We start from the raw sequence: 12,142 nt of genomic DNA on the forward strand, positions 1-12,142 counted from the left end.
TGGAAAATGTATGCGTTTATGCAACAAATGTTAGTGTATCTTACCGAATCGCATCGATTCGTTCTCTAATCAAACCGAATTGTTTCAAATTAAAATGGATCGTTCCTGTATCGAATTAGAGCCCATGTATAGAGTCAGATGCACATCCCTAGTTATCATCTCTGGGGAAAACCCACCCAACACAGTTTAATCGTGTCCGATGTTATCCCATTGAATTGCAGTCTGAGGACTCCTTCTACTGCGTGTGGAGGCAGTGTCATAGGGCAAGGCTGAGTGAATCCTCGTGTTGTCTGAAGAGACATTCTATGTGGAGTGGAGAGCATGGCTGTGTGACTGGTGTTGTCGTTTAGAGTGACTCAGTAGTGACGTTGACCAGAGAGAAAGAGCCAGCTACACTGCAAGGCTGAGTGGCCGTTGCCGGGGTGACTAAAAGCAGAGTGGAGAGAGAGAGAGAGGGCTAGAGTGTAGTTGCCTCTACTGATCAGAGGTCAGTTCGGCATCCCAGGGGCATCTTCCCTCATGTGTCCCTGTTGTGTCCCTCTGCAGGCGCTACATGAGGCACAAGCGTGACGACAGCGCGGAGAAGCAGGATGAGACGGTGGACGTGACGCCCATCATGATCTCTGTGTTTGTGGTCATGTGCTGCTCGATGCTGGTGCTGCTCTACTTCTTTTACGACCACCTGGGTACACACCTAGATATACGCCTGTAGCTGTCGTTATCTCTACCTCTCTCTCTCTACCTGTAGCGTTCTGTCTCTCTCTCTCTCTTTGTCTGTCTGTCCGCCTCCCTCAGCCTTTCTCCATGTCTCTCTTTCTCTCTACCTGTTTTTGCAGTTGTCAGTAAAAAAAATAAGTAATTACATTATAATAAGCTAGTTGAAATACACTGCCCTTCCTGCAGGGGTTAAAGTTTTCCGTCACAGAGAAAATGACTGGCATTGGTCAAACTCAGTTTAATAAATGTACAATATTTAATCCTCTTTCCCTAAAAGCATGATGGTCATGCCTTTTTTACATGAAAGGGGAGGTTAACTTCACCCCACAGACACTCGATCTGAGTTCTACATACCTTTTTTTGTTTGTTGCTTTAGCCACAGCCCTCCTGTTAATTTCTCTCTGTGTGTATATAGTGTGTATGCTAAATCCTCGCGCTCTCTGTCGGTTTAGTGTATATCATTATTGGGATATTCTGCCTGGCCTCGTCTGTTGGCCTCTACAGCTGTCTCTGGCCCTTTGTGAGGAGACTCCCCGTTGGCAAGTGCAGGTGAGAGACTTATCAAATAACAAAGATCTGTTCATATTCACAGAATAAGGGCTACCCAATCAACTTAATAACACAAATCACAAGATGAGTAGGCCTATTCAATCAACCAATCAAAAACACTAACTGAATCAATGCAAATAGTTTACTCTTCTCTAACTATTGTTGGTTTTTTACTTTTTCTAACTTCTAACTTATTCCTGGTTTGTTGTGTGTGTATATAGGATCCCAGAGAACAACCTTCCCTACTGCCACACGAGGCCTCAGGTCCGCATGCTGCTGCTGTCAGCCTTCTGCATCGGAGTCAGTGTTATCTGGGGCGTGTTCCGCAACGAAGACCAGTGAGTTTCTGTGAGCGTGTGATCAAATCGAACTTTGTCACATGCGCCTATTACAACAAGTGTTGACCTTACCGTGAAAGACCTTAACCAACAGTGCAGTTCAAGAACAGTTTTTTTTTTTTACAAGAACAATATTTTCCAAACTAAAAAAAAATATAAAAAGTAACACAATAAAATAACAATAACGAGGCTATATACAGGGGGTACCAGTAACGAGTCAGTGTGCAGGGGTACAGGTTAGTTGAGGTCATTTGTACATGTAGGTAGCTGTGAAGTGGCTATGCATAGATAATAAACAGCGAGTAGCAGCGGTGTACAAAACAAATGAAGGGGGGTCAATGTAAATAGTCCAGTGGCTATTTGATTAAATGTTCAGCAGTCTTATGGCTTGGGGGTAGAAGCTGTTAAGGAGCCTTTTGGTCCTAGACTTGGTGCTTGCCGTGCGGTAGCAGAGAAAACAGTCTATGACTTGGGTGACTGGAGTCCATGACAATTTTATGAGCTTTCCTCTGACATATTATATAGGTCCTGGATGGCAGGAAGCTTGGCCCCAGTGATGTACTGGGCCATACGCACTACCCTCTGTAGCGCCTTACGGTCAGATGGCGAGCAGTTGCCATACCAGGCGGTGATGCAACCGGTCAGGATGCTCTTGATGGTGCAGCTGTAGAACTTTTTGAGGATCTGAGGACCCATGCCAAATCTTTTCAGTCTCCTGAGGAGGAAAAGGTGTTGATGTGCACTCTTCACGACTGTCTTGGTTTGTTTGGACCATAATAGTTTGTTGGTGATGTGGACACCAAGGAACTTTTAAACTCTCGACCCACACCACTACAGCCCTGTTGATGTTAATGGGGGCCTGTTCGGCCCTCCTTTTCCTGTAGTCCACGATCAGCTCCTTTGTCTTGCTCACATTGTGGAAGAGGTTGTTGTCCTGGCGCCACACTGCCAGTTCGCTGACCTCCCTATAGGCTCTCATCGTTGTCAGTAGTTAGCAAACTCAATGATGATGATGGAGTCGTGCTTGGTCACGCAGTCGTCGGAGAACAGGGAGTACAGGACGGGACTAAGTACACACCTCTGAGGGACCCCAGTGTTGAGGATCAGCGTGGCAGGCGTGTTGTTGCCGACCCTTACCATCTGGGGGGCGGCCCGTCAGGAAGTCCAGGATCCAGTTACAGAGGGAGGGGTTTTGTCCCAGGGTCCTTAGCTTAGTGATGAGATTTGAGGGCACTATGGTGTTGAACGCTGAGCTGTAGTCATTGAAAAGCATTCTCACATAGGTGTTCCTTTTGTCCAGGTGGGAAAGGGCAGTGTGGAGTGCGATTGAGATTGCGTCATCTGTGTGTATCTGTTGAGGCGGTATGCGAATTGGAGTGGGTCTAGGGTATCCGGGAGGATGCTGTTGATGTGAGCCATGACCAGCCTTTCAAAGCACTTCATGGCTACTGCCATGAGTGCCACGGGGCGGTAATCACTTAGGCATGTTAATTTCGCTTCCTTGGGCACAGGGACTATGGTGGTCTGTTAGAAACATGTAGGTTTTACAGACTCGGTCAGGGAGAGTTTGAAAATGTCAGTGAAGACACTTGCCTGTTGGTCCACGTATGCTTTGAATACACGTCCTGGTAATCTGTTTGGACCCGTCTTTCTCACATCGGCTACAGATTTTCAGAAATCCTGGTTAGAGGATTCCTGGATTTCCTGCTTATTCGCTCCTTATTCCAGGAATCTTCCAACCGTCTCACTGGTTAACTATGCTAGAGGGATGAGTAACATTGCCTGAGACCTGAAGACTGGCTTCAGCCTTTTCCCAGATATAATGAATGCAAAGGCTTCAGGTGGTTTCAGCTCAGTAGGCTAACATAGTGTTCTTGAGGTGTTTGTGTCAGAGTTTCCGTTTAAATATATATATATATTTTTTAAACTAGGCAAGTCAGTTAAGAATACATTCTTATTTACAATGAAGGCCTACCAAAAGGCAAATGGCCTCCTGCGGGGACGGGGGCCTGGGATTAAACATTTAAAATACATACAATATAGATATAGGACAAAACGCATCACAACAAGAGAGATAACACTACATAAAGAGAGACTTAAGATGACAACACAGCATGGTAGCAACACATAACAACATGGTAGCAGCACAAAACATGGTACAAACATTATTGGGCACAGACAACAGCACAAAAGGAAAGAAGGTAGAGACAACAATACATCATGCAAAACAGTCACAACTGTCAGTAAGAATCCAAGATGGCGTAGCAGTCGGACGTGTGTTTGTATTGTCCTGTATTGTCCTGTCGCGTGTAAATAGTAAATAGTAAATAGTCTTCGTATTTTTCGTATACATTTCCTATATATTTTAATTTCACTTTCCATCTAGGAACTGAATATACATTCCTACATTCCGCCTCACCCAATGTGGTACGGACCTGCTATTTTTTTTATACTTTAGAACCGTAACCCCAAGCAGAAGCTAGCCAGATAACTAGCTACTAGCTAGTAGTCAGTTAGCCACTGCTGCGGTCTTCACCCTCAACTCGGACACAGCCAGCTTCAATACCGGGCCAATACCTGCCAGTCTGCAAGCGCGATATCAACCCAGAGCATATAGGACTGCTTTTTCTCTACCACATCACCGGATTCCTGACGCAAGCTCTGGACAATTACACCGTATCATCACAGCTAGCTAGCTGCAACCGAGTGGCTACTACTGGCTAACACCTCTGTCCCGAAGCAAGCACCAGTTAGCCTTGAGCTAGCCTCGAGCTAGGCCCATCTGCCGGCTAGCTGAAGAGGTCTACCAGCGAATTCTTGGGCTACAATACCAGCTACAAGCTAATTTAGCAATTTTTTTTGCCGCTGCTAGTAGCTTTTACCTTCTGCACAGACACCAGCCCTGTTATTAGCCTGGATATTACTCACCAATTTACCAGCATCGGACTGTCTCTCGACAACAACGCCGGATTCCTGCCGTAATCCCTGAGCCACTGCTTCTGATCCTCACAGCTAGCTTGCGGCTAGCGCAGCTAGCGCCACTGCCACGAAGCTAGCACCAGTTAGCAAACACAATTCTACAATTCACAACCTCTCTTTCGCCATCGCCATCTGGCTTGGATTCTCTGTCGACACAACCACGTCTGAGCAGACCCCCTCCGTCTGAGCAGACCACCCCCCGGGCTACTAACTTTAAACGCCGCGTGCTAGCTTAGTGGAGGCCTCCTCTGCTCCATCTACGGCTGCCCCCTGGACACTATGATCACTTGGCTACATAGCTGATGCATGCTTGACTGTCCATTAATTCACGGTACTCCATTCTGTTTATTTGTGTTTTATCTGTCGGCTCTGTGCTTTAACTCAGGATCTGTGTGTAGTTAATCCGACCCTCTCTGCCTAGTCGTCGCCATTTTTACCTGTTGTTGCTGTGTTAGACTAGCACCCTGTTATTGCTGCTGTTATCTTACCTGTTGTTTTAGCTAGCTCTCCCAATCAAGACCTGCAATCACTTTATGCCTTATTGTATGTCTCTCTCAAATATCAATATGCCTTGCATACTGTTGTTCAGGCTAGTTTTCATTATCATTGTTTTGGTTTGCAATGGACCCTGTAGTTCCACTCTCCGTACCTCTGATACCCCCTTTGTCCCACCCCCCACACATGCGGTGACCTCACCCATTGAGACCAGCATGTCCAGAGATACAACCTCTCTTATCATCACCCAGTGCCTGGGCTTGCCTCCGCTGTACCCGCGCCCCTCCATACCCCTGTCTGCACATTATGCCCAGAATCTATTCTACCACGCCCATAAATCTGCTCCTTTTATTCTTTGTCCCCAACGCTCTAGGCGACCAGTTTTGATAGCCTTTAGCCGCACCCTCATCCTACTACTCCTCTGTTCCTTGGGTGATGTGGAGGTAAACCCAGGCCCTGCATGTCCCCAGTCACCCTCATTTGTTGACTTCTGCGATCGAAAAAGCCTTGGCCTCATGCATGTCAACATCAGAAGCCTCCTCCCTAAGTTTGCCTTACTCACCGCTTTAGCACACTCTGCCAATCCTGATGTCCTTGCCGTGTCCGAATCCTGGCTTAGGAAGGCCACCAAAAATTCTGAGATTTCCATACCCAACTATAACACTTTCCGTCAAGATAGAACTGCCAAAGGGGGAGGAGTTGCAATCTACTGCAGAGATAGCCTGCAAAGTTCTGTCATACTTTCCAGGTCTATGCCCAAACAGTTCGAACTTCTAATTTTAAAAATTAATCTCTCCAGAAATAAGTCTCTCACTGTTGCCGCCTGCTACCGACCCCCCTCAGCTCCCAGCTGTGCCCTGGACACCATCTGTGAATTGATCGCTCCCCATCTAGCTTCAGAGTTTGTTCTGTTAGGTGACCTAAACTGGGATATGCTTAACACCCCGGCAGTCCTACAATCCAAGCTTGATGCCCTCAATCTCACACAAATCATCAAGGAACCCACCAGGTACAACCCTAAATCCGTAAACATGGGCACCCTAATAGACATTATCCTGACCAACCTGCCCTCAAAATACACCTCTGCTGTCTTCAATCAAGATCTCAGCGATCACTGCCTCATTGCCTGTATCCGCCACGGGTCCGCGGTCAAACGACCACCCCTCATCACTGTCAAACGCTCCCTAAAACACTTCTGCGAGCAGGCCTTTCTAATCGACCTGGCCCGGGTACCCTGGAAGGATATTGACCTCATCCCGTCAGTTGAGGATGCCTGGTCATTCTTTAAATGTTACTTCCTCACCATATTAGACAAGCATGCTCCGTTCAAAAAATGCAGAACCAAGAACAGATATAGCCCTTGGTTCACTCCAGACCTGACTGCCCTCGACCAGCACAAAAACATCCTGTGGCGAACTGCAATAGCATCGAAGAGCCCCCGCGATATGCAACTGTTCAGGGAAGTCAGGAACCAATACACGCAGTCAGTCAGGAAAGCAAAGGCCAGCTTTTTCAAGCAGAAATTCGCATCCTGTAGCTCTAACTCCAAAAAGTTCTGGGATACTGTAAAGTCCATGGAGAACAAGAGCACCTCCTCCCAGCTGCCCACTGCACTGAGGCTAGGTAACACGGTCACCACCGATAAATCCGTGATAATCGAAGACTTCAACAAGCATTTCTCAATGGCTGGCCATGCCTTCCTCCTGGCGACTCCAACCTTGGCCAACAGCCCCGCCCCCCCCGCTGCTACTTGCCCAAGCCTCCCCAGCTTCTCCTTTACCCAAATCCAGATAGCAGATGTTCTGAAAGAGCTGGAAAACCTGGACCCATACAAATCAGCTGGGCTTGACAATCTGGACCCCCTATTTCTGAAACTGTCCGCCGCCATTGTCGCACCCCCTATTACCAGCCTGTTCAACCTCTCCTTCGTATCATCTGAGATCCCCAAGGATTGGAAAGCTGCCGCGGTCATCCCCCTCTTCAAAGGGGGAGACACCCTGGACCCAAACTGTTACAGACCTATATCCATCCTGCCCTGCCTATCTAAGGTCTTCGAAAGCCAAGTCAACAAACAGATCACTGACCATCTCGAATCCCACCGTACCTTCTCCGCTGTGCAATCCGGTTTCCGAGCCGGTCACGGGTGCACCTCAGCCACGCTCAAGGTACTAAACGACATCATAACCGCCATCGATAAAAGACATTACTGTGCAGCCGTCTTCATCGACCTGGCCAAGGCTTTCGACTCTGTCAATCACCATATTCTTATCGGCAGACTCAGTAGCCTCGGTTTTTCTAATGACTGCCTTGCCTGGTTCACCAACTACTTTGCAGACAGAGTTCAGTGTGTCAAATCGGAGGGCATGTTGTCCGGTCCTCTGGCAGTCTCTATGGGGGTACCACAGGGTTAAATTCTCGGGCCGACTCTTTTCTCTGTATACATCAATGATGTTGCTCTTGCTGCGGGCGATTCCCTGATCCACCTCTACGCAGACGACACCATTCTATATACTTCCGGCCCTTCCTTGGACACTGTGCTATCTAACCTCCAAACGAGCTTCAATGCCATACAACACTCCTTCCGTGGCCTCCAACTGCTCTTAAACGCTAGTAAAACCAAATGCATGCTTTTCAACCGTTCGCTGCCTGCACCCGCATGCCCGACTAGCATCACCACCCTGGACGGTTCCGACCTAGAATATGTGGACATCTATAAGTACCTAGGTGTCTGGCTAGACTGCAAACTCTCCTTCCAGACTCATATCAAACATCTCCAATCCAAAATCAAATCAAGAATCGGCTTTCTATTCCGCAACAAAGCCTCCTTCACTCACGCCGCCAAACTTACCCTAGTAAAACTGACTATCCTACCGATCCTCGACTTCGGCGATGTCATCTACAAAATAGCTTCCAACACTCTACTCAGCAAACTGGATGCAGTTTATCACAGTGCCATTCGTTTTGTTACTAAAGCACCTTATACGACCCACCACTGCGACCTGTATGCCCTAGTCGGCTGGCCCTCGCTACATGTTCGTCGTCAGACCCACTGGCTCCAGGTCATCTACAAGGCTATGCTAGGTAAAGTGCCGCCTTATCTCAGTTCACTGGTCACGATGGCTACACCCACCCGCAGCACGCGCTCCAGCAGGTGTATCTCACTGATCATCCCTAAAGCTAAAACCTCATTTGGACGCCTTTCCTTCCAGTTCTCTGCTGCCTGCGACTGGAACGAATTGCAAAAATCTCTGAAGTTGGAGACTTTTATCTCCCTCAACAACTTTAAAAATCTGCTATCCGAGCAGCTAACCGATCGCTGCAGCTGTACATAGTCCATCTGTAAACTACCCACCCAATTTACCTACCTCACCCCCCATACTGCTTTTATTTATTTACTTTTCTGCTCTTTTGCACACCAGTATCTCTTCTTGCACATGATCATTTGATGATTTATCACTCCAGTGTTAATCTGCTAAATTGTAATTATTCGATTTATTGCCTACCTCATGCCTTTTGCACACATTGTATATAGATTCTCTTTTTTTCTACCATGTTATTGACTTGTTTATTGTTTACTCCATGTGTAACTCTGTGTTGTCTGTTCACACTGCTATGCTTTATCTTGGCCAGGTCGCAGTTGCAAATGAGAACTTGTTCTCAACTAGCCTACCTGGTTAAATAAAGGTGAAAAAAAAAAAAAGAGTGTCCATGATTGAGTCTTTGAATGAAGAGATTGAGATAAAACTGTCCAGTTTGAGTGTTTGCTGCAGCTCGTTCCAGTCGCTAGCTGCAGCGAACTGAAAAGACGAGCGACCCAGTGATGTGTGTGCTTTGGGGACCTTTAGCAGAATGTGTCTGGCAGAACAGGTGTTGTATGTGGAGGATGAGGGCTGCAGTAGATATCTCAGATAGGGGGGAGTGAGGCCTAAGAGGGTTTTATAAATAAGCATCAACCAGTGGATCTTGCGACGGGTATACAGAGATGACCAGTTTACAGAGGAGTATAGAGTGCAGTGATGTGTCCTATAAGGAGCATTGGTGGCAAATCTGATGGCCGAATGGTAAAGAACATCTAGCCGCTCGAGAGCACCCTTACCTGCCAATCTATAAATTATGTCGCCATAATCTAGCATGGATAGGATGGTCATCTGAATCAGGGTTAGTTTGGCAGCTGGGGTGAAAGATGAGTGATTACGATAGAGGAAACCAAGTCTAGATTTAACTTTAGCCTTCAGCTTTGATATGTGCTGAGAGAAGGACAGTGCACCGAGAGAAGGACAGTGCACCGTCTAGCCATACTCCCAAGTACTTGTATGAGGTGACTACCTCAAGCTCTAAACCCTCAGAGGTAGTAATAACACCTGTGGGAGGAGGGCATTCTTCTTACCAAACCACATGACCTTTGTTTTGGAGGCGTTCAGAACAAGGTTTAGGGTAGAGAAAGTTTGTTGGACACTAAGAAAGCTTTGTTGTCGAGCATTTAACACAAAATCCAGGGAGGGGCCAGCTGAGTATAAGGCTCTATCATCAGCATATAAATGGATGAGAGAGCTTCCTACTGCCTGAGCTATGTTGTTGATGTAAATTGAGAAGAGCGTGGGGCCTAGGATCGAGCCTTGGGGTACTCCCTTGGTGACAGGCAGTGGCTGAGACAGCAGATTTTCTGACTTTATACACTGCACTATTTGACTTAGTTAGCAATCCAGGCCAAAGACCCCTCAAAGACACCAATACTCCTTAGCCGGCCCACAAGAATGGAATGGTCTACCATATCAAAAGCTTTGGCCAAGTCAATAAAAATAGCAGCAGAACATTGCTTAGAATCAAGGGCAATGGTGACATCATTGAGGACCTTTAAGGTTGCAGTGACACATCTATAACCTGAGCGGAGATTGCATACCCGAGAGAATACTATAGACATCAAGAAAGCCAGTCAGTTGATTATTGTTGAGTTTTTCCAACACTTTTGATAAACAGGGCAAAATAAAAACAGGCCTATAACAGTTAGGATTATCTTGATCTCTCCCTTTAAATAAAGGATTAAGTGTGGCTGCTAAAGGAGCTCCTTAAACTTGACCCCAAAAAAACATCTGGGTCAGATGGTTTAGACCCTTTCTTCTTTAACTTCTTATGGCTGCATCCTGCTACCGGGATTGATATGACAGCAGCCAGAGAAAGTGCAGGGCGCCAAATTCAAACAACAGAAATCTCATAATTAAAATTCCTCAAACATACATGTGTCTTATATCATTTTAAAGGTATTCTTGTTGTTAATCCCACCAAAGTGTCCGATTTCAAATATGCTTTTCAGCGAAAGCACAACAAACGATTATGTTAGGTCACCATCAAACCACAATAAGCACAGCCATTTTTCCAGCGAAAGATAGCAGTCAGAAAAAGCAGAAATAGAGATAAAATTAATCACTAACCTTTGATTATCTTCATCAGATGACACTCATAGGACTTCATGTTACACAATACATGCATGTTTTGTTTGATAAAGTTCATATTTATAACAAACAATCTGAGTTTACATTGGCGCGTAACATTCACTAGTTCCAAAAATATCAAGTGATTTTGCATAGCCACATCATTTCAACAGAAATACTCACCATAAATGTAGATGATAATACAAGTTATACACATGGAATTATAGATATACCTCTCCTTAATGCAACCGCTGTGTCAGATTTCAAAAAAACTTTAAGGAAAAAGCAAATCATGCAATAATCTGAGACGGAGCTCAGAACAATAGCCAAATTAGCCGCCATGTTGGGGTCAACAGAAACCAGAAAATACATGATACATGTTTCCTTACCTTTGATGAACTTCATCAGAATACAGTCCTAGGAATCCCAGGTCCACAATAAATGCTTGATTTGTTCGATAATGTCCGTTATTTATGTCCAATTAGCTACTTTGGTTAGCGCCTTTGGTAAACAATTCTAAAGTCACAAAGCGCCTCCACTATAACGTGACGAAATGTCCAAAAGTTCCGTAACAGTCAGTAGAAACATGTCAAACGATGTACTGAATCAATCTTTAGAATGTTGTTAACATACACCTTGAATCACGTTCCAACCGGAGAATTAGATTGACTTCAGAAGAGCGGTGGAACGGACGTCCTCCTCATGTGAAGGCGCATGGTGAATGCGTGATCAGCTCGTGGCAGTGATTACTCATTCCTGTCTCCTTCGGCCCCCCTTCACATTAGAGTCATCAGACAAAGTTCTGTTGACTGTTGACATCTAGTGGAAGTCGTAGGAAGTGAAAACTCATCCATATCTCGCTGTAATTTCATTGAGAGCTTGGTTGAAAATCTGCCACCTCAGAAACAATTCAAACAGGAAGTGGAACTTCTCAGGTTTTTGCCTGCTATGTGAGTTCTGTTATACCCACAGACATAATTCAAACAGTTTTATAAACTTTAGAGTGTTTTCTATCCAACATGAATAATAATATGCATATATTAGCAACTAGGACTGAGGAGCAGGCCGTTTAATATGGGCACCTCTGCACCTTTCATCCAAGCTACTCAATACTGCCCCTGCAGCCATAAGAAGTTAAGGTTGCTGCCCGATCATCGCCAAGCCTGTCTCTCTTTTCTGGGGAGGTACCCATTGCTTGGATGGCAGCACCTCGGACTCAGTGACTGCCTGCAGGGAGAAAATTTGTAGCGGGGCAGGGGAAAAAGAGGGAGGAGCATCAGGGATAGTCGCATTAGAAGGGGTGGGGGATGAGGAAATGTTGGACGGGCAAGGAGGCATGGCAGAGTCAAATAGGAAACCTGACTTAACCTGTCTCGCCCCCCCGTTCCGCTAGCGGAACTCCTCCCACATTCCACTGAAAAGGCAGAGTGCGAAATTCAAAATATATATTTTTAGAAATATTTAACTTTCACACATTAACAAGTCCAATACAGCTAATGAAAGATACACATCTTGTGAATCCAGCCAACATGTCCGATTTTTTAAATGTTTTACAGGGAAAACACAATATATATTTATGTTAGCTCACCAACAAATAGAAAAAAGCACAGACATTTTTCACAGCACAGGTAGCAA

The 12,142-nt window shown here is 45.8% G+C and overlaps 1 protein-coding gene across 5 annotated transcripts in view; it reads left to right on the forward strand.

The window, feature by feature from the left end:
- Positions 1-12,142, forward strand: part of sppl2 (signal peptide peptidase-like 2) — a 48,064-nt gene that overhangs the window by 14,528 nt on the left and 21,394 nt on the right. For all 5 annotated transcript variants that reach the window (XR_011671890.1, XM_071376794.1, XM_071376793.1 and 2 more), the window contains 3 exons: positions 547-686; positions 1,170-1,266; positions 1,488-1,604. Coding sequence is in view for 4 of the 5 variants with exons in the window: in XM_071376794.1 (XP_071232895.1) it covers positions 547-686; positions 1,170-1,266; positions 1,488-1,604 (354 nt within the window). In the remaining variant the exon portion in view is untranslated. The remainder of the gene's footprint in view (positions 1-546; positions 687-1,169; positions 1,267-1,487; positions 1,605-12,142) is intronic.

Source organism: Salvelinus alpinus, chromosome 30 (genome assembly GCF_045679555.1).
Source record: "Salvelinus alpinus chromosome 30, SLU_Salpinus.1, whole genome shotgun sequence".
NCBI lineage: Eukaryota > Metazoa > Chordata > Actinopteri > Salmoniformes > Salmonidae > Salvelinus > Salvelinus alpinus.